Below are 20852 nucleotides of genomic sequence, written 5' to 3'. Positions count from 1 at the left end.
TGCCCAGCTATATTGGCATCTTCTGACATCAATGGGCTCCAGACACCCCAGAGTCTCTTTATTGAGGTTCTTAGAAGGGGAGTGCAATCTCAGCCTAGGGTAACTGAAGGAGGTCCACTTCGTGTCAAGTCTGTGTTCAGGAAGTAGGTGCAGAGCTGCCCTTTGCCTTTCACCTTGATGACCCCCCGGCTGTAGCAGGTGTAGCCCAGGGACTGTAGGGCCCAGGCTGTCTCCTCAGTCACCTACAATTGGAGGGGGGTGAGGGAATATAGAGGTGGCCCTATTCTTAGTTCCCCTCCCCCTATGCCTCCAATGTTGTTCACTCACTTGGATTTTGCCAAGGACTCCTGTACTCTCCATGCGGCTGGCCACGTTCACTGTGTTGCCCCAAATGTCATATTGTGGCTTCTGGGCCCCAATAACTCCAGCTACTACTGGTCCATGGTTCAACCCTAATAAGGGATGTGGTAATGACAGACTTGGAGAAGGAAGAGGGGAAGAGGAAGCACAAGGAACTAGAAGGAAGGGAGAAGAGCCTGGGGGGCCCTAGAGGAGAGGAGGGGTCTCTAAGGCTGGAGGAATGTAGCTTAAGAAAAAGAGTGGAAGAGCCTCATACCTCCTGGCCCAGCAGCTTCACACCCCATCCCAGGGAGTGAGTTAGGAAAGGGGCTTCAGGATGAACTGGGAGCAGCTAACAAAGGACTTGGACTGGGGCAAGCTCAGGAAGGTGAGGAGGTACCAGACTGCTGCAGCAGGGGAAGTCTCTCACCCACACGCAGGCGGAAGTTGTTGAATGAATGCTTGTTGATGACGTCCAGCTTAGACCCCAGGGCAACGGCAAATTCCACCATAGTGCCAAGGTGGCTGCAGCTCCGTTCAGCATCCTGGCAATGGGCCCACCCACCAGGGTGGGCCAGTGAGGGCACAGGAGTAAGTCCCACTAATGAGCCCATCAGTGAGAGACCAGAGGAGGGTGGTAGGTAAGGAAGGGTTGCTGTACCTGTTGTGCATCCTGTCCAGAGGTGGCATTTAATCCTGTGGCTGCCATGTAGGTGCTGCCAATGGTCTTGATCTTCTCCACCCCACTGAACTTGGGCTTGGAGAGCAGCTGTATATAGAGAAGAGTCCTGTCCCCAGTCTCTCTTACTCTCTCCATCCCCTCTCCCAGAAGCCCAGCCCCAAGCCTTTGGAGTTAAAGGATCAGGCTGTGGGAGTGAGGATGGTGTCAGGAAGGAGAGGGTTGGTGGTGGGCAATGTTGCTGGAGTGGGTAGATCTAGGGGATCAGAGGAGGTGAGGGAGTACTGTAGGGGGGAGGATTGACTTCATGGCCAGAAAAGCAAAGTGGAAGGAGGTACTGGGGGAAATTCTAGAATCTAGGACATAGGGTCTGGGAAACTCTTGGAATTTTCACCTCATCAAAATCAGCAATTATTTCATTGAGCAGCCTCAGACACTCTAGGCCCTCATGATTGATGTTGGATTCAGAGTAGAACTCCTTGAAGTCTGGGACTGAAGCGAAGAGGACACAAACGCATTCGTAGGACTGGTGGTAGAGATCCTGGGAGAGCAGGAGACTGGAGTGAGGGGTGCATGTCATGTTCCTCTCCTTTCTAGGTCTGCATGGGGCCCTCCTCCCCATGTCCACATTCCTGGTCTCCCTGTTTAAGAAGAATTGGGAAGGAGGGAGAGGAGTAGGGCCAGGCTACCCCAGGGAAGTGACTTAGGAGTCAAAGCTTGGATCTCATTGTAATTCTAGAAAAGACAGAAGTTTGGGGTCAGGATCACCTCATAGCAACACGAAGGGAATCACTCCTAGAACTGGGATCCTGTCAATGTGAATTATTTCTATATCCTATCCTATTGCTGAACGGTGTTTAAGTCAATTAAGTCAGCTACAAAACCAAAGGTAAAACGTGTTTAAGTGTTTAAGTCAGTTAAGACAGGTACAAAATGAAAGATAAAGTAAGCAACAATAGGGACTATGAGGCAAAGGGAAAATAAGAGTAAGATGATAAAGATGGAATCAGATCTGAGGGTGGTTCACAAAATGAGTGCCATGAAGTCCTATTTAGTCTTAGATTTTGGTTCTTAGCTTTCTAGCAGCCAAAGTGAAGAGAGAAAAGGATCGATTACAACATTCCCTGTGTCTATAAGAGAAGAAATCAGAACTGATCTTGGAGCAGGGAGCAGGCGGTGGGGGCATAAGGCTGTGAAAGAGCTCCTGAGCTGTTTCTTTTAACACCCCTCAATATGAGCCAAGAGCATTTCCATAGCAGAGGGCCAGCAGGTGATACAAATACGATGGTACAAATATGTGGGTGACTTTCTGATGGTTTGGCTCTAGCAAAATTTTTGAGGATCTAGAGCAGCAGCATCCAATAGAAATTTTTGCAATGGAAACATTCCCTATCTGCAGTGTTCAATAGGGTGGCCACTAGATACAAGTGGCTGTTGAGCCCTGGAAATGTGGCTGATGCAACTGAGGAACTGAATATTTTATTTTAATTCATTAACCTTAAATTTTCATACTGCTAATGGCTACCATATTGGATAGTACATGTCTAGAGAGAGGGGTGGACTATATCCTCTAGACCAGCAGTCCCCAACCTTTTTGGCCCCAAGGATGGGTTTCATGGAAGACAAGTTTTCCACGCACCCAGGCTGTTGCGGGGGATGGTTTTGGGATGAAACTGTTCCACTTCAGATCATCAGGCATTAGTTATCAGATTGGTGCAAAATTAATTGCATTTTTTTTTTTTTTTTTTTTTTTTTTGCCATTAAAAGTAATTACTTTTAGGTCGGGTGCAGTGCACTTGTAATCTCAGCATTTTGGGAGGCCGAGGCAGGTGGATCACCTGAGATCAGAAGATCGAGACCAGCCTGGCCAACATGATGAAACCCTGTCTCTACTAAAAAAAAAAAAAGCAAAAATAATTAGCCAGGCATGGTGGCAGGCACCTGTAATCCCAGCTACCTGGGAGGCTGAGGCAGGAGAATCACTTGAACCCAGGAGGCAGAGGTTTCAGTGAGCTGAGATCGCACCATTACATGTACTCCAGCCTGAGGGACAAGAGTGAAACTCCGTCTCAAAAAAAAAAAAGTAATTACTTTTAATTATATTACTTTTAATGGCAAAAACTGCGATTAATTTTGTACCAGCCTAATACATTTTCATAAGAAGTGTACAAACTAGACCCCTTGCATGTGCAGTTCACAACAAGGTTCGAGTTTCTATGAGAATCTGACGTCGCTGCTGATCTGACAGGAGGCGGAGCTCAGGCGGTAGTGCTGGCTCACCGCTCACCTCACCTCTGCTGTGTAGCCAGTTCCCAACAGGCCATGGACCTGGGGCCTGGGGGCTGGGGACCCCTGCTCCAGACAGCTCCCATCAACCCTAAGCTTCTGGAATGTATGGAATGGTCATGAGTTAGATAAGACATGCCTTCCAAGTAAGAATTTGAAATGCAATTTTGTGCTAACCAAAGACAGAATCTAAGATCTTGTGAAAATGAAGACGCTTGACAAGCACTAGAGAGAACCGGCCATAGGTCAAGACTTTCATCCGAGATTAGGCCCTATGGCATCCGTGGCTCAGGAGTCAGGGGGTCAGGAGTCACCTCGTTGCGCCGGTTCTGGCCAATGAACTGGGGGGCCACGTGTGCAGGGAGCACATTCTCCAAGAGCAGCCGAGTCAGGTTCTCCATCGTCTCTGTCTCCTCCCGCTCCTGCCTCAGCTTCTTCTTCCACAGGAAGTCCAGGCGGCAGTAGTACTCATTCTGGGGAGGGTCACCAGGGGCCATGGGGAGACACAGAGCAGGGGAAGCCCAGCTTCTGCGTGTTCAGCCCCAACTCCATGATGCCTGAAACCACCCCCACCCCACCCCCAGTTTAGACGTAGGGCTTAAGGTGCAAGTATCCTTGGAGAAAGACTATCCTTGAAATTAGATTCAGACTAGGGATACAGAATTGGCAGCAGACTTTTTCTAAAGCATGGGCTTTCCCAGATAGGGGTGTGGGAGAAAGGAGGGACGGGGAGTGAAAGAGAAAGAAAGGAAGCAGGAAGGCTCGCTTAGAAGCTTCCAATGGGATTCAACCCTGGAGATTAGAAAGATCAAGTCACAAATATGGGGGCCACTCGTAGGTGGGCCCTGATGGGGCTGAGCTGGGTGACTTACCTGGCGAGCCAGGACAAGGAGGGTGAAGAAGAAGATGAAGAAGGAGATAGCACCCATGAGTTTGGGCTCCTTCAGCACTCCGGGCCTGAAGGGGCCATGGATCAGGGTTGCCCCTTGCTCTGCCCCTTCCTGGCCTTCTCCCTGCCCCCAGTGCCCATGTAGGCCTCCACTTCCCTCCCACTTTGCCCTGTGGGTGATTCAGGTCAGTGAGGCCAGGACAGCTCTGCTGTGTCCCATCTCACTCCCATCCCAGGGGGCCTGGCACCTCTGTCCAGCAGCTGTGCACACCTGGAGTCCAAGGGGCCCAGATAGAGGCGGACGATGAGGCAGTCGGACAGCCAGGCGTGGGAGTGTAGGAAGAGGGAGCAGGATGCCGCCAGCCACAGCAGGAGCAGCAGCAGCTTCAGCTCGAAGCTCATGTGCAGAAAGAGGGAGCAGGAGAGGAAGCCCAGCGTGCAGCAGTGCATGGAGTACTGTGGGGCCAGGCAGGGGTCAGGAGTGGGCATGTCCCACAGGCAGAGGGGGGACACCTGAGGGCTCCCTTCCTGTCCCTCCCAGGCCCAGGTCCTATCTGGGAGACAGGGGGCGTCATACACACTGATACACACTGGGTGTGACTTATGTCTGTTCTAACCCACAGAATGGAGTGTTCCTCCACTCAGGGGGCTGTGGACTTGGGCTGAGGAAGGGTCTGCAGAAGGAAATTAAGGGCATGTGGGAACACTCACTGGGACACTGATGAGAGGCAGAGACCCAGGGAGCTCCCAGGAGAGGTTGGAAATCATGGAGGACACATTGGGAGCTTGGAAAGGGCAGTCTGATGATGTTGGGAAGAAGAACTGCAGAGGAGATGAGGAGCTGAAGAGGCAGGTAGTTTCTTGGGCACAATGGTGGCTTGTGCTGGGTTTCAGCTGACCCAGAGATGAGTCAGGGCCAGACTCGTCCAAAGGGGTGGATTCTGCTATTTCTGGTAGGGAAGGGAACCTCAGCACTGGGGTCCTCACTGGGGGAGGAGTTATGTGAGGGGCATCAAGAGTACTTCTCTGACTCTGAGCCACTGTGTGAGCTCTTGCCAGCCACTTAGCCTCTCTGGGCCTTAGCTTCCTCTTCTGTAACTTGGCTGATGGGTGATTCCCAGGTGCCCTCCAGGAATAGAATTCTAGGAATGAGTCTAAATCCTGAAAAATCAGTCAAGTTATCTAAGTAATAAATAACTGCCTACACAGAAAAAAGATAAGAAGGACATTCACCAAAGTGTTATTAACAACTATTATGCCCAGATGGTAGATTGCTGGTGACTGTAATTTTTTTCTTTCTATTTGTACAACATTTCCAGCATCCCCTGGGCTTAGTCCAGCTGCCTGCCCAAATCCAGGGGTTGCCTTTTAGTCCCTGGCAGGTCCAACATGCCCTGATGGGGGTGGATAGGGCCCCCTCTGTCCTCACCAGGCTGGTAGTGGCCAGGGCAAAGACAAGGAGGATGGTGGCGGTGCTCAAGGCTATTCTCAGTCCTGGTCGTGTGGCCACCAAGCCAGACAGTGCAGGCAGCCAATGCAGCATCTTGGGGCCTTTCAGGGCACACCTCTGTGGAGGGAGCATGTGCGTCTTAGCCATGGGGCTGGGGCACCCTCTTCAGGACAGGTTGTGACCAGGGCTCTGGCATGCCACTTCCACCCCTCAGCCCACCTCACCATCAGGTCCTCTGAGAAGCAGACAAAAAGGAGGAGGAGGAAGAGGAGGAAGGTGATGCTATACGTGATGGCCAGAGCTGGGGGCCTAAAGGGAGACAAAATTGAGGCCTTGAAGTGCCAGAACAGGCTCCCTGTGTGCTATGAAGGTGCTAGTGAGTTGGGTGGGAGATGGGGGAAGTGGTTCCGGGGAATCTGGGTTGGCTGGCGGTGGGGTCCTGGCTGATAAAACACATTGCATTCTAATGATCTGGGTTGGTTGGCTTAAGGGTCTAGAGCAGTGTTGAGGTGGAACAGGGACCCATATGGTGGGGAGTGGGGGCTCACAAGAATGACCAAGGCTACAGCAGACTGATCTCTGGGTCTTTAGGCCAAAGCTCTTTAACCTGGCTGAGTTTTTTGTTTTTTGTTTTTCTTTTTTTTGAGACGGAGTCTCGCTCTGTTGCCCAGGCTGGAGTGCAGTGGTGTCATCTTGGCTCACTGCAAACTCTGCCTCCAGGGTTTGAGCGATTCTCCTACTGTCAGCCTCCCGCGAAGCTGGGATTACAGGCGTCTGCTGTCTCACCCAGCAAATTTTTGTACTTTTAGTAGAGACGGGGTTTCACCATGTTGGCCAGGCTGGTCTTGACTCCTGACCTTAGGTGATCCACCTGCCTTGGCCTCCCAGAGTGCTGGGATTACAGGCGTGAGACATTACACCCGGCCACGTGGCTGAGTTAACAAGTCCTCGTCCCTGCTAGCAGTGGACTAGGAATGAGGGCCTACTTTCTAAGCTCACACATTTGCTACCAGATTTGGGTTTCTCAATGGAAACAAACCCGCCTTCATGGAGATGTTGTTAGCACCAAAAGAGACACTCGTGGGAAAATGCTAGGGCTGTGTAGAAAGTCCACAGGATGTACAAGATAAAGTAAGGACTGCGCTTATAATTTTCTCCAGAAAACCCGTTTCCTCTGTGGGTAAGTGCCTGAAGCTAAGGGGAAGGGGTGAACGAAGAGAGTGTGGCCAGGGGTCATGAGGGCCAGGTGATCCGCTTATGACAGCCAGGGCCGCCTTCACCTGGGGCTCTCTCACCTGTTTGTCACTAGCATCTGGATGATGAAGTTGGAGAGAAAAACCAGGAAGGTGCAGGCTTCATAGTATTTGAAGGCGGGGATTGCAGAGAGTCGGTACTGAAAGTGAGGGGGCCGGAGGTAGAGACAGGGTCCAGTGCTGCCCATCACCTTGAAGGCATCACTCCCGGGCAAGGGATGGGCTCCTCAGCCTCACTGCCAAGCCTCCAGTTCAGTTCCATGTAGACCCTACCAGTTCTCCAAGGAGCTACCCTCCTTCCTCCCTCTACCATCCAGTAGCTCAGTCTACAGAGTGACTTTCCTTTAGAGAGAGGCACAAGCTCTTCACCCCTAGGATCACAAACTGAGCAGACCTGGGGAGGAGACCCAAGGGCTGACCCCTTCCCAGCGCCAAGGAACTAAAGTTGGGAAGTCGTTTGGTGCCATCCACTCCACAGCTCACCTCTTTCTCCATCTCCTTCTCTCTGAAGTACAGTGTCAGTGGGTTGAAGTCCTTCGACTGCTTCCACTGTCTGGTGGGAGGTGGGAGGGTGGGTGAAAGCACCAGAGAGCAGAGGGCAGAGAAGGGCAGGAAGAGGGCAGAGTGAGGGCAAGAGCGGTGGTCAGGTGAGTCTTCCTTCCAGTCCCTCAGGGAGCACCATCCCTTCTCCACCACACGACCTCAGGGCCTGTGGCCCTCCCAGCCCTCTTTGTTCTCCGTACTTCTGTGAGTTGAGCTGCTCAATGACCTGGAAGAACTTGGCATCCCCGGTGTCCAGTTCATCATCTAGTCCACGGGGGTTACGGCTTCTGCACAGTGAGAGCCAAGTACATCACCACAGAGACTCTCAGAGCATCTGGGCAAAGCAGGAGCAGACCCCCAGGGAGGACGTAGGGGGTCATCCAGACAGCCCCACTGGCAAAGACTTTGAGGCCTCCTCACCGATCTAGGCTCCACTGGGGGCTGAAGGAAGCCAGGGTCTTCTCCTGTTGGGAAAGCACAGTGGGAGGTGGGCATGGTGGGTGTTTTTCTTGTAGTGAGGTAGACCATGAGCCACACTGCATGCTCTATACATGTCCTTGACCTTGGGCATTTCACTGGGCTCTTTCCTCTGCCTCTAATGACCTCTCTCTCTCCTAAATCCCACCTGCCCTTGAAGAGGAGGTTTGAACCTCCTTAAAGTTTCCCCCTGACTCTCTAGACTCCCAGAATCTGTGTGTGTGTGTGTGTGTGTGTGTGTGACGGAATCTTGCTCTGTCACCAGGTTGGAGTGCAATGGCGCGATCTTGGCTCACCATAATCTCTGCCCCCTAGGTTAAAGCGATTTTCCTGCCTCAGCCTCCTGGGTAGCTGGGATTACAGGCATGTGCCACCACGCCTGGCTGATTTTTGCATTTTCAGTAGAGATGGGGTTTCACCATGTTGGTCAGGCTGGTCTCAAACTGCTGACCTCAGGTGATCTGCCTGCCTCTGCCTCTCAAAGTGCTGGGATTATAGGCATGAGCCACAACACCTGATTGGATTTCTTCTTTCTTTCTTTCTTTCTTTCTTTCTTTCTTTCTTTCTTTCTTTCTTTCTTTCTTTCTTTCTTTCTTTCTTTCTTTCTTTCTTTCTTTTTTTGAGATGGAGTTTCTCTCTTGTTGCTCAGGCTGGAGTGCAGTGGTGCAATCTCAGCTCACTGCAACCTCCACCTTCCAGGTTCAAGCAGTTCTCTTGCCTCAGCCTCGTGAATAGCTGGGATTACAGGCACGGACCACCACACCTGGCTAATTTTTGTATTTTTAGTAGAGATGGGGTTTCGCCATGTTGGCCAGGCTGGTCTCAAACTACTGACCTCAAGCTATCCCTCTGCCTCGGCCTTCCAAAGTGCTGGGATTACAGGTGTGGCCACTGTGCCTGGCAAGATTTCTGATATTTGACTGATCCCCTGGAACTTCAGGGGCTAAGTGGATTTCTGTGCTAGTGAAGGTCCTGCCTCAGGAGACACTCTTGAACAACAACCTTGCACCTAAGGTCATCTCATAGTCCCTGGGCTTCAGCAATCCCCACATACCACTCCACCCACCTTAGAGGTCTCATCCTCCAACAGTCAGCTGAGCCTCAGCTTCTTCCTTCCTCTTCCTCCTGCCAGCTTAACCCTCTGACCTCTCCCCTACCTCACGTTAACACTTGGAATTAAGTACTTCCTGCAACCACTGCTGCCAGTGTCCTTCTTCCACTCCCCAGTGTTGGGGGGACTGAAGAAGAGAGCATGCAGTTTCAGGAACTGAGTTAAACAGAGACATTTCCTGGTGCTATGGGTGCACAGCCCTACAATCAGAGACAGGAGGAAGTGGGGGTCCAACTGCCTATGTGGTGTCAGGCGAAGGCACTCTCCTGAGTAGAGGCTGGGGAGTTATGGACATGGTGTCTGTAGGGATCTTGGATCTTCTCTGAGGTGAGCTGGAGGGCCCTTTCTCTGGAAGGAGGGGCAAGGAAGGGCCTGAACCAGTGACTGGGGTGACCAGACAGTTCAAGACTTTGGGATATCACAAATCATTAAGTGGCTCACTGGTGGTGGGGGCAGAGAAGGCTGGGAGTGGGGCCTGAGGATACTGGGGGTGGATTTAACTAAGCTCTGGCTCAGGATGAAGGTGCACATACCTGGAGAGGGGTGGAGGTGGACACAGGGCTGTCTACGTGGCTCAGGTGGGCAAAAGGCTTGGCTGCACCCCAGGACTCCAGGTAACGGGTCATCAGCAGTGATGGACGCATCTTGGGGCCCTCAAGCGAGGAGAGCAAGCCTCCTGCAGTGCCCTTCTCATCCTCCTCCTCTGCCTGGGACACACGAGGGCTGAGAGTAAAGATGACAGACACTTCCTCGTTCTTCCTCCACCCCCCACTAGGATCCAGGAACTCAATCTCTGGCACAGAAGAGGTCAGGCCTGTTGACTGTGGGACAGTTTGTGTGGACCAACCCATGGGGTCTGCGCTGGGCTTTTACCCGTGGATCAATGACCAGATAAGTGGGCTCCCCTAGCTCCCGAAGGTAGGGATCCCGATGCTCCATGCCTGCGTCCTCCACAGCATAAGCCCCTGCCAGCAGGGCCAGGGTAGCCCCTGTGATGTGCACTCGCCTGGAAGGAGGGAGGCAGTAGGGGTCAGCAGGGAGGGCCTTCACATCTCCTATTTCCTGCCCCCTCACGCCCGTGGCTCCTAGAACTGACAAACATCTCATGTCTTTTAAAGATCATTCCTGGAGGTCTGACTTCAAGAAAGAGCCTGTGTTACAAGAGGTGCCTCCCAGCTCCCCTCCCCGTACCCTAAGATCTCCCAAGCCCCATATGGGACTCATCTTAAGGTACTCATCTTGTGCTTATCTTAAGGAACTAACGAAAAGATTGGCAGCCTGTGGTAGGCCTGGTTGGCCTTCTGCTGTAGCTGCCTAGGGCCATAGGTCTCACCCTGGTACACCGCCTGCCTCCATGTGGTTAGCCAGTGTAACATCATGGGACCAAACGTCATACTGCCACTTCTGCAGCCCGATGACTCCACAGAGTACACTGCCTGAGTGCACGCCCACACGCATGTTGATGTCCACGCCAGTGGCTGCCCGCAGTTTCCTGAGCAGAGAGAGTGTGGGGCAATCTGAGTCCTGCCCACAGCCCTGCCTATGAGACACCCCTGATTCTCACAAAGAGGACTTCTGTCAGCTGCCTGCTGCCCCCCACATCCACCCTCAGCATTCCTCCTGACCACCGCCTGAGCTGACCTGATGGCCCGGCACATGTCCAGCCCCATGCGCACACAGTTGATGGCATGGTCTGGCAGTGAGAGTGGCAGTCCGGAGACACAGTAGTAACAGTCCCCCAGGATCTTGATCCGCATGCATTCATGCTCCTGGGAGTGTGTATGTGGGTGTGTAGAGGAACCTGGTTAGAGGCCAGAAGGGTAGGAGGGAGTTGGGAAAAGCGGGGAGCGAGTGTGGTATTCCTGAAGAACTTCCAAGGTGGGGTAGTGTCTAGATCAGATCTAGGGACTCCTTTCACCTGATATGGGGCTAACTGTCTTCCATGCAGATCTCTTTCTCAGAAAGGTTTCCGCAAGGGCTGGATGGCTGTGGCTCTTTCCACTTTTGGCATGTGAAGGGGGTACCCAGAGTTGAGTATGTGGTAGTGGTCTCAGGATTGAGAGGTTGGGGGGAACCCAAGAATTGGTTGCTTGGAGGTATCCCTGGAGTCTAAGCAGGTTGCTGGGCTGAGGTTGCATAGGGCAGAAATTTCTCTTGGAAGGGCCTCCTAAGGTTAGAATATCAAAACGTCTCTATAGATTTGGTCACAGTGTCCAGAGACACATATGTTGGGGCTCTGAGCTTGTATGGGGCATTGTACTTGGGACATCTGTGGAGATATTGAGGGATCTCTGCAGGTTTCAGATGTGTGGTGAGCAGCTTCATGACTGGGAATGTTTGAGAGGGTTTCCTCTTTCCATTGGGATATCTGGGGGCCTGCATGCACTGAAGTGGGCCTGGGATCTTATAAGGTGGGAGTTTCCCTTGGAAGGGGCTACCCAGGATGGGAAATTTGAGGGTCCCTGGGTGGGGAGGGAAGCCTTCTCTGACCTTGGCGATCTGGTCAAACTTGCCAAAGAGCTCATTGAGCATGAGCACCAGCTCCTTAGGGGAACACTCGCTGGCCAGCCGCGTGAAGCCCACAATGTCAGCATACAGCACACTGCATAGGGCAGACTGTGTCAGTGGGGCCAGGGTCTTAGCCCACAGGCTCTTCCCCTCCGGCCATTCTTCATCATACCTGACTCCCTGGTGCCTCTTGACATAGAGGCTGTGGAAATTGTTGGTGCTTTCTGGCCGTGACCCCTGTCCTGCCTGCAGCCGTGCCATGATCTCTGCTTTCATCTCTCGGGCCAGGTAGGCAGGAAGGATGGACAAGAGAAGGTGTTCCTAGAAGAGGTCACTATGAGCACCAACTCCTCTGCATCCTAAAGCCGGGAGCCCCTGCCCCCCAAATCACTCAGGAGCCCACACTGCCCACCACACGTGCTCCCCAGGATGCTCCCCCAGGTCCTCCCTCTGCACACAGCAGGGCTCCAGCACCCCGTCCTACATTGATCACCTTTAGGGACTGAACTCCCAGTATCAACACCTGAATGAGAGTTCACTTAATATCATAATGCTCTAAAGTGCTTTTTATAGGCTTTGGTTTGTTTGAGCCTCACAACCTTCTAAGATGGGCAATACCCACGTTTTATACAAAAGAGGAAACAGGTCAAGAAACCTGCCCAGAGTCACTCAACTTGTGGAGGACCCCCGTTATGTAATCTAAGCAACTCCTCTCTGGGAGCGCTGGTCTGGCCTTCCTAGGCCAGGCTGACCTGGTGCTTCTTTTCGGTGTCCAGCCGCCGGCGCGAGTGCAAGGAGCTGAGTGCCTCCCGGAACGTGGCCCGCAGGGCGCGCTCCATCAGCGCCTTGTGGTACACTCCTGCCACGTTCCCGCACAGGAACAGCACTGCATTTGCTGCCAACTGTGGGCGAAGGCCAGCCTCAGAGGACACGGGACCCGGGTGGTTGTCATGTGTAGCTGGAATTGGTCTCAAAGACTGGCTGGGGGAAGACTGGGTTCTACAGTGAGGGACCTAACATACTGTGAGACAAGTGGTGCCACACTGTGGCATCCCTAGGGGCGTTTCCCTTCCCAGAAGCTCCCTGCTCCAGACTCTCCGCTGCTTCACCAACACGACCTCTTAGGTCTGGAACCTTTGCAGGTACATTTCCTCTGTTTGGAATACCACTCCACTGTCGCTACCCACTTCCGTGGCACAAAACTTTTTTTTTTTTTTACATTCTCTGTCAAGGTTTCATTAACCAACATCTGTTGTCCCCGGGCAAACCACGACACGACTCCCTTCCTTGAGACCTGGATCCCTCTTCTGGTAACAGCAGGCATTGCACCACACTGTTGCACCAGCTCTGCGAAAGCAAGGTTGGGTATCCTACTCCCAACGTTGCACCCTGCCTTGGAGTCACAGCTCCGCAACCCCACCAAAGGAGCCTACTAGCACGTGACAGAGCCGTCCTGAGCGCAGCCTGTGCTACTTGCGTGCTCACCTGCGGCAGCAGTGCAGGCCGTGAGTCCGGCTGTGGCCCAAGATACAGCCCCAGGACCAGTAGATGCGAGAGTGAGGAGGCGAGGCCCGCGACGGCGGCGTCCCGCATGCCCAAGGGCAGCATGGCATACACCGTGAAGATGACGAAGAGAAAATAGGACACCTGGGGGCAGGGCGCGGAAAGCCGAAGGCCTGAGTGAGGCTATTCAAGGCCTGGTGAGGGATCGAAGCCCGGGCCGTCCCCGCTGCCCTGCCTGCCGCCCCTCTCACCTGGTCCCAGGCGCTCACCACGCCCCCGGTGAACAGGAAGGCGTGGCCTAGCGCTAGCAGCGCGACCCACACCAAGCCGGACAGAGGACGCGTCCAGCGCTGCAGTCGCTGCTCGCGGGAAGCGAGGCCCAGCAGCAGCGAGAAGCCGCCCAGCGCGCACAGCACAGTGGTCAGGAAGCTCGGGTCTGAAGTCAGCTCCTGTGGGCAAGGGGTGTATGAGGGAAGATTGTGACAGGGAGAAGGAACGCACCTGATAAAGGAAGAGCCGGCAGCCCAGCCCCTCAGCCCAGTACTGAAAGATGTCTCAAGCCTAAATACGAAAAGGAGGCAAGGCATCTCCGCTTGCCATTCACTTTAGGTTGAACCATTTGAAATTGCTTGTGTCCTACTGTTTTTATCTAGACTCAGCAATCTCGTGTGGTTTTTGTTGGTTGGTTGGTTGGTTTTTTGAGACAGAGTCTTGCTCTGTCGCCCAGGCTGGAGTTCAGTGGCACGATCTCGGCTTACCGCAACCTCTGCCTCCAGGTTCAGGTGATTCTCGTGCCTCAGCCTCCAGAGTAGCTGGGATTACAGGCTCCCGCCACCACGCCCGGCTGATTTTTTTTTTTTTTTTTTGTAGTTTTAGTAGAAGACAGGATCGCGCCAAGTTGCCCAGGCTGGTCTCGAGCTTCTGGGCTCAAGCGATCTCCCGCCTCAGCCTCCCAAAGTGCTGGGATTACGGGCGTGAGCCACCGCGCCCAGCCTCTTGCGGTCCAACCTATTATCTTGCTGAGCCTGGGACAGCTACCTAGAAGATCTGGCTCCCATCCCTATTTGTGAATCCATGACTTTTCTGAGCCTCGGTTTTCTTATCTGTCAAACGGGAACCAAAGCTTCATGAAGCAAGTAAAAGATAGACCCTAGCTCACAAGAAGGCACTTCGGAATGAATGTCTCCAAATCTGGCCAATTTGCTCATGAGATTCCCGGCGGCGCCGGGACCGGCGGCTGGCAGCTCGGAGGGCGGTGCGAGGCAGCGCTCGAGCAGCAGGGGGCGCCAGGACCCACGGCGTCCCGCACCTTCCTGGCCGCCAGGGCTGCGATCTCGCCACCTGCCTCAACTCCTTGCAGAAGTTCCACCGCCGCCCCTGCGTTTTGTCCCCACCTCTTTCCGGATTTAGGCGTGGACCAGCAAGGATTGGCCGCGCCCGGTGATTTTCCCACCTTGCCTCCAAGGAGTGAAAAGAAAACCCGGGGCAGGCCATTTCTAGAATTGGATTGAAGACCCCCGTCCTTCCCAAACAAGAACTGAACATGGGTTTACTTCGGGACTCAGTGAGAGCCGGGTGGAGGGTGCCTTCTGGGAGTCTGTGGGCACAACTGCCCCACATCCCCTAAGAGGCAGAGAAAGGCAGGAAATGAATTCCTCAGGGGCCTCCTAGAATTTCCCTTTTGGAAAACTGGAAAATCCGGTGATGGATTTATTGTAGAACCCATAGACCACGGACGTTAATGAAGTCTGTCAGAACCCAGACAGAAACTAGAAGTATCCTGGACTCAGCTTTCTCCCTGCGCAGACCCAGAAGGGTAGAGTGACTTGCCCAGGGTCACTGCAGTTCTTAGCCAGGCTCAATGGTTCTTTCTTTCTCGGCTCCCAGCAACGAAACACATCGAAAAAAATACCCCACAAACCCCAACCCCGAAAATGCTACCCAGGCAGCGACCCTCCCGCAGCGGCGGCCCGGCTTACCCTGCCGCTGGCCCAGGCAACCGCGAGCAGCGCCGCGAGCGCACAGAGCACGATCCCCAGCAGCAGCAGCAGCAGCGGGTACTGCTGGCTCAGGCTGTAGTAGGTCTCGTAGAAGAGGTCTTCGCTGGGGGGTGGCCGGGGGCTGAAGAGGCGGGCCATGATCTCCCCCGCCCAGAGCCCCGAGGCTGGCTAGGGCCGGGCGCCGGATTACCTGCTTCGGCCCGGCGGGCCCCACCTGAGCTTTTCTAACCCGTTCCAAGCCGCTATCTCCCCGCGCCCCCAAACCTCGTGGCAATCCCGTCTCCTTTTTCAGACCCTCCCTGTGGCCTCCCAGCCCGCTCCCAGCTGGCTATGAGGGGATCCCTCAGTCCTTTCCTCCTCCTCCGTCATGCCGGGATTGTGGAGGTGCCCTAGCAAAGCCTCATCGCCAGGAGGGCAGGATTTGGGGTTGGTGCGAGGGAGCCCCGGGTTCCGTTGTCCCCCGAACTCACTGCCCGCGGAGCTGGCGCAGCGGAGTGGGCTAGGCCCAGGGAGGGAGCCGGGGACCTGATGGCGGAGTCACGCTCGCCGCTGCGCTCTGGCTCAGAGTCCGGGGCGACAGGCGCTTCCCTCCAGGCGCCGCGGCCCCCCTCCCACTTCCCCGACAGGACAGCCCGGCCCCTTCCTGTGCCGAAGCCGGACTCCCCTGGTCTCCTCCCGCACTTGGTTTTGTCTTTCCTAACACCATCGCCTTCCCGCCTCAGCCCCTTCAGGGAAGGGCAATGTGGACCCTGGGAGAGATGCGAAGGGGTGGCTGGGGTGGACCGAATAGGGTGTGTCGAAATGAGGGTGAACGTTTGGTAGTGGGGAGACTGAGGGCGGGGGGCTGAAGCCTGGCGAGAATGTAGGGAAGAATGTGGGTCCTGGTGGGGATCTAGGTCAGAGCTGGGGGCATTCATTCTCCTCCTCTCTCCGCCTGGCTGGCAACCACTACTACCAGGTTTGAACTGTTCCGTGGGAGGGGGTGTGCGTGTGTACAGCTTTAGGAGCCATAGCTTTCCACTTCCGAACAGCAGCTGGGAATCAAAAGGGAAACAATGTCTAGGAAGCAACCTGAGTGTGTGGTGGAGGCAGGTACGGGGCTTCATGATCTCTAAGAACCTGAGGGCACTGTGGGGGCCTGGTCTGTGATCTTGCACACCAACTCATCCCTTCCCAGAGCCCTGCAACTGAGTCTTGAGAACCCAGAAGAAAAGGGACCACAGCCTCTATCCCCAGAGTTTAGGGTTAGGGTGGGGTCGCCATCCTAAGCTTTAGAGGAAGCACTGCCCTGAGATTAGAGTGGTCTGTGGAACCAGGCCTCTGAGATTCCTTCCTGTTGTAGCCGGCTGTGCCCTGACCTTGTGTGCCAGGCCGTTGCCCACTCCCAGCCCCCAGCATCCCTGCTTCCTGTCATAGCAGAGTTGTGGTGCCTCCCTATCCCTCACTGGCAGTTTCCACCCCCATCCCAGTCCCTCCCTGCCCCTGGCTGAGCTCAGACTTTGGCTAGCATTCCATCATGTTTATTGACTCCTGGGGGACAAATCACAAAGTCAGTTTCTGGGCAGGCCAGACTGCCCTAGAAGGAAGTCAGGAGCCTCAAGGGGTGGCGCTCTTCCTTAACTCGTAACTCTTGGAGGCAAGCTCTGAAGGTGCTTTATTTTCCACTATGATTATACCAACCCTGTGGCCCGCTCCAGGCTTCAGGTTCTTTAGGACCTTCTTGCGAACCTGTTGGTGGGGGGTGCTGCCAGCCCCTCCCCGTGCCTGAAGGTGCCAGGCCCCCTGTGGGCACGGCAGTTGTCTGTTGCATAATCAAGCAGTTGTGTTCTCCAACTTGCACCCCAGAACAGTTGTGGAAGTTAATGAATGGTCGCCCTTTAAGAGAAATAGTGATGGTGGCAGGAGGGTTTAGCTGTCAGAAAGGCCAAGTTGGGGGTGGGTGGGGAGTTTGAGGTCTCCACCCCCAACTTGGCCTTGAGTGGAGTGGTCGCCCAAATGGCTGTGTCAAGGTGTGTCCTGTGCCGTTCCCTTCAGAGTTCCTCTCCAGAATTGGCTTAGCAGAAGCCCTAGAGAGTGGCAATTGACATTTGAGACCCTGATCTTTTTTGCTGGGAGGTCCTCTGGACTGCTGAAACAATGGAACTTAGGGGGCTCACAGAGCTGGTGCTGTGGAAAGTTAGAAAACTCAGGGACAAACTCAAGCTTTGTTGTGTGACCTCAGAGGGCTCCTTTCACAGGGGGTGTCAGTTTTCCCATTTATGAAATGAGGTGGAGTTAGATCATCTTCTCCCCTCCCCTCCACAAAGTACCCTGAATCTGGATATAGATCTGGAGGAGGAGTCTGGTGGAAGAATTGAACAGGGAAAAGAAAGAGGTGGAGAGTGGGTACCTGTTACTGGACTTGGCTCCGGGGTCCTGGAGGACCAGTTCATGCCATGTCTCTCAGTCCCCTGCAAATAGCACAGAGCATCCAGTTTTGTCCTGGAGCCTGGACCTCCCAGTGCACTCCTCTGTTTTCCCTGGCAAGGGGACAGCATTTATAGGATTCTTAGTGCATCCCCTAATCCTGCCAATGTCTCACCTGATTCCCCTGGGGTCCAGGACTTGGTGTTCCAGTTGATGTGGGGCTGGGCATCTGGTTTCTGAAAGTTGAGGTCTCTGGAGTCTGGGGAGGTTGGGCCATTGAATCCGAAGATGTCCCTGCTGTCCTGGCTTGCAGAACCTGCTCCTCTTGTGCCCTGCTCCTCTTGGTAAGGCTCGGGTATTTTTCAGGAACAGAGCTGGGAGACTCCTCTAGATTCAGTTTGTTTAGCAGCTCAGAAACCATGACATCATTACGAGAGTGTTGGTTTCCTGTGGTTCTCCTAAAGCCATCCATTTCTGTCCCTCCTTGGCCTGACTCTGGGGTAGAAAATCTCGGATTGCTGCTTCTGAGCTCAGACAGGAAATTCTTTACCTGCAGGGATGGGAGGAGTTTGCTGGGTATGACTTGGATGAGCTAGAGTAAACCCAAGGGAGTAGTTTCTTGGAACTCAGGGGTGGGCTGGGGAGGGTGGGGACAAAGGTCAAGGCATAAAAAAGCTGTGGTTAATGGTGAGTCATTGGATGGCCTGGTAGCCATGTTGTGCCATCCCTGACCAGCTCCTGGAGAGGGGTGATGTTGGCACTCACTGTGGAGACAGCAGCATTTATATTGTTCTCCACCATCTGGAAGGCTTCATCAGTTTTTGGTAGGCATTCTAGAGGGACAGCAGAGTGTGTTGCAGGTGAGCAAATCTTCTTTTCCTGAGAAAAGCCCCCTGCTGACAGACCCAAGCTTACCCCAGATCCAGCTAACTGGCCAGCTCACCCTGGAAGGAGGGTCTGTCCGTGGGCTCACTGCTCCAGCAGAGCTGCATTAGCTCCTTCAGTCCTTCTAAGCCGGGAGTCTCAGGCCCGGCTTGGGGCAGCTCAGTCAATGAGGGCCGGGTCTGCCTCTTGCACACTGCTCCATACACCAGTGATGCTTCTGTTGGCACTGGAGTAGGGGAGAAGGGTGAAAAGAGAAGGCATTCAGGGTAAAAGGGAATATCTGCTCCATCATGGAAAGAGGCAGGGAGTGTAATGTGGGGGCACGAGGAGGGAGGAGGGCAATCTTAGTAGGTGAGCAGGAAGGGGAAGCTTTGGGGCTTTCAAGAGAAGGGCACCTGGGGTTAAGGATCCCAGAATCCGCCTAAAGTCTTACACTCAGCTTCTCTTCCAGCAAGCACTGCCCACATTAGGATCCCGAAGCTGCAGGAGACACAAAGCTGAGGACCAGTCCAATCACTGGCAAGACTCCTTTCCTATACATCACCCCCTGGGAAGGCCTAGAGAAGTGTAGGAATCCCGGCTGTGTGTTTGGGCTGGGATCCTTACCTGTAGACATCACTGGCTGTGGAGGCCTTCCGGTTTACATTAACAAACAGTTCTGGGGCCAAGTAGCCCAGGGTGCCCCCTGGCTCCCTGGACGCTGTCCCTGACTGTGAGCCTCCCTGAAATGTGGACAGGCCAAAATCTGCCAGCTGCAAAGGAAGGAAAGAAGTGGGAGGTAGGGAAGACAAGGGGGCCAGGCAGCCACCAGAAACCCCCCTACCCCCAGAAGGTTCAGGTTCAGCTTTGTAAAGGGAGTGTGGAGGTCAAAGGAAGAGGTTCCCTTGGATAGTAGATCTAGGTGCCTGTGGTAAGGCTGGGTCAAGGTCTGAGTCTCCAGGGCTGGGTCAGCCATGACTCTTTGGAGGGGCTGATGGGGCAGCTGGTGGACATGACTAGTGTGGGTCGGGGCCTCTCTCACCTGGTATGGCAGGAGCTAAAACTCCTGGCTGGGCTTTGTCCCCTGGCAGCCCTGTGTCCAGAGGGAGAGGCTACCCCTATTCAATAGACAGGGCTCTGGAGGTCTAGTGTCCAGGGGCCCTGGCTGGAGCTGCTCTGGGGTGGGACTTTGTCCTGAGGCTGAGAGGGGTGTAGACCAGCTGACCTTGACGTGCAGCTCTGGGTCCAGCAGGACGTTGGATGGCTTGAGGTCCCGGTGCAGGAGCACCGGGTTCTGGTGGTGCAGGTAAAACATCCCAAGCACCACTTCTTTCAGCAGGCGGCAAAGGAGCGGCCAGGGCCTAGGGCACTGGGGCTGCAGCAGCCGGGACAGGGAGCCATTCTCCATGAATTTAGTCACCAGAGCCGGCTTGGGCACGTGGTCCCAGTTCACTTTCTCGATGACCCCTTCTAGGCGCAGCACGAATTCGTTATCCAGACTTGCCATGGCCTTGACCTCCCTGGATATCTCCTTCCTATACTCCAGGAGAGAGCTGGAGTCGCACCTGGGTCGTGGAAAAAATCCCTCCATTCCCCATTCAGGCCCCAGAGCACAGTGGCTCCACCTTTTTGGCCAGATTGCGGCCGGGGGGCAACCGGGGTCACTCACGAGTTTACGATCTTGACCGCCACATCGTAGCCCCACTTCCTATGTCGCGCCAGGAACACTGTGCCGAACCCGCCTTTGCCGATGAACTCCTGGTTTTCCAGTTCCTCGATGGACACCAAGGAGGCAGAGGCACCACTGGGCCTGAGACAGGGGTGTCGCCCACTAGCCGGCAGTGCCCTACTCCAGCGCTGCTCCCCGCGCCCCTGTGTTTCGGCGCTCTTGCTGCAATCCCCGGCCTCCCTCGCCGGCCCCCACCGTCTCCAGACTCAAAGGCGTTCTCTGAGCTAGTCCGTGGGGCGCTCTGGGTGTGAATGTCGGAGGCTGAGATTGACATGCCACTTCCTACTCACCATAACTTGACGCACGACATCAGGCTGGAAGGTGCGAGGGGGCCTCCGGAAATTGCGAGCAGTAGGAGATGGAGTGACTTCTGGGGCTGGGGTCTTTGGCAGAGAGGGGAAGGGATCTGTCTCTGCAGGGATCAGTCTCTAGACCAAGACGGTGACTCCACTTTCCGGTTGCTACCCGTATTCTGAGTTGACTGAACAACTTCCCTTCCGGGCCCCTCTACAGCCCCGCCCCTGGGGTGGGGCAGGGGGCAAACCGAAAGCTAGTGCCTTTCTCCCTGACTAGCGTTTCCTGAGTGCCTGCTGCGTGCAGCGGCCAGGTTAGGTGTGGCTGGGCGTTGAGGATGTTAGGGAATGGGTCCTCACCTTCCAGGAACCCACAATCAACGCACTCCTACAGTCAAAGCCTTCCCTTTTCCCACAGGATTTCCTGCTCCACCACCTGCCAGGCCATGAGTGGAGATGGTGCTTAGAAGGGTTTTATGGTTTTAGGGCTCAGCTCTCTCATAGCTGCCCTAAGATCATAGC

General features: G+C 54.4%; 2 protein-coding genes across 9 annotated transcripts; both read right to left on the bottom strand.

Annotated features, from left to right (window-relative positions):
• Nucleotides 1–37: 37 nt before the first annotated feature.
• Nucleotides 38–15613, bottom strand: ADCY4 (adenylate cyclase 4). Of its 8 annotated transcripts, none has more exons than XM_010363713.2 (25): nt 15018–15613; nt 13290–13487; nt 13021–13182; nt 12288–12437; nt 11708–11856; nt 11518–11629; nt 10669–10796; nt 10361–10519; nt 9901–10033; nt 9561–9734; nt 7860–7903; nt 7640–7726; nt 7380–7449; nt 6939–7036; nt 5868–5952; nt 5623–5760; nt 4905–5354; nt 4465–4649; nt 4177–4261; nt 3619–3777; nt 1413–1559; nt 1001–1108; nt 770–884; nt 328–452; nt 38–242 (listed from the first exon to the last, which is right to left on the bottom strand). In XM_010363713.2, exons 1-25 carry the CDS (start codon nt 15174–15176, stop codon nt 90–92), a joined length of 3573 nt encoding a protein of 1190 aa, XP_010362015.2. In that variant the 5' UTR covers nt 15177–15613; the 3' UTR covers nt 38–89. The 8 variants fall into 8 exon arrangements, 7 of the variants coding, with proteins under 7 accessions (XP_010362015.2, XP_010362017.2, XP_010362016.2 ...); XM_010363715.2 differs by having other exon boundaries at nt 4905–5015; XM_010363714.2 differs by lacking the exons at nt 10669–10796; nt 11518–11629.
• A 929-nt stretch (nt 15614–16542) lies between these two features.
• On the bottom strand, nt 16543–20565 carry RIPK3 (receptor interacting serine/threonine kinase 3). The gene is made up of 10 exons (XM_010363712.2): nt 20328–20565; nt 19978–20118; nt 19534–19843; nt 18936–19081; nt 18763–18809; nt 18388–18555; nt 18210–18277; nt 17620–17994; nt 17428–17488; nt 16543–16913 (listed from the first exon to the last, which is right to left on the bottom strand). Exons 1-10 carry the CDS (start codon nt 20345–20347, stop codon nt 16693–16695), a joined length of 1557 nt encoding a protein of 518 aa, XP_010362014.2. The 5' UTR covers nt 20348–20565; the 3' UTR covers nt 16543–16692.
• Nucleotides 20566–20852: the final 287 nt, after the last annotated feature.

This window comes from Rhinopithecus roxellana, chromosome 5 (genome assembly GCF_007565055.1).
Source record: "Rhinopithecus roxellana isolate Shanxi Qingling chromosome 5, ASM756505v1, whole genome shotgun sequence".
Taxonomy (NCBI): domain Eukaryota; kingdom Metazoa; phylum Chordata; class Mammalia; order Primates; family Cercopithecidae; genus Rhinopithecus; species Rhinopithecus roxellana.
The sequence above is the reverse complement of the archived record's forward strand: the minus strand, read 5'-3'. Positions and strand labels throughout refer to the sequence as shown.

Coding starts and splice junctions, on each gene's coding strand:
- ADCY4 (XM_010363713.2), bottom strand. CDS start 15,176: ATGGCCCGCCTCTTCAGCCCCCGGCCACCCCCCAGCGAAGACCTCTTC. Junction 5,761..5,867: donor GCTTCTCAGAGGACCTGATG/GTGAGGTGGGCT, acceptor CTCCCTCCACAG/AGGTGTGCCCTGAAAGGCCC. Junction 4,262..4,464: donor CTGGGCCCCTTGGACTCCAG/GTGTGCACAGCT, acceptor TGGCCCCTTCAG/GCCCGGAGTGCTGAAGGAGC.
- RIPK3 (XM_010363712.2), bottom strand. CDS start 20,347: ATGTCGTGCGTCAAGTTATG. Junction 20,119..20,327: donor ATGTCGTGCGTCAAGTTATG/GTGAGTAGGAAG, acceptor CCCCTGTCTCAG/GCCCAGTGGTGCCTCTGCCT. Junction 19,082..19,533: donor ACCCAGAGCTGCACGTCAAG/GTCAGCTGGTCT, acceptor CTTCCTTTGCAG/CTGGCAGATTTTGGCCTGTC.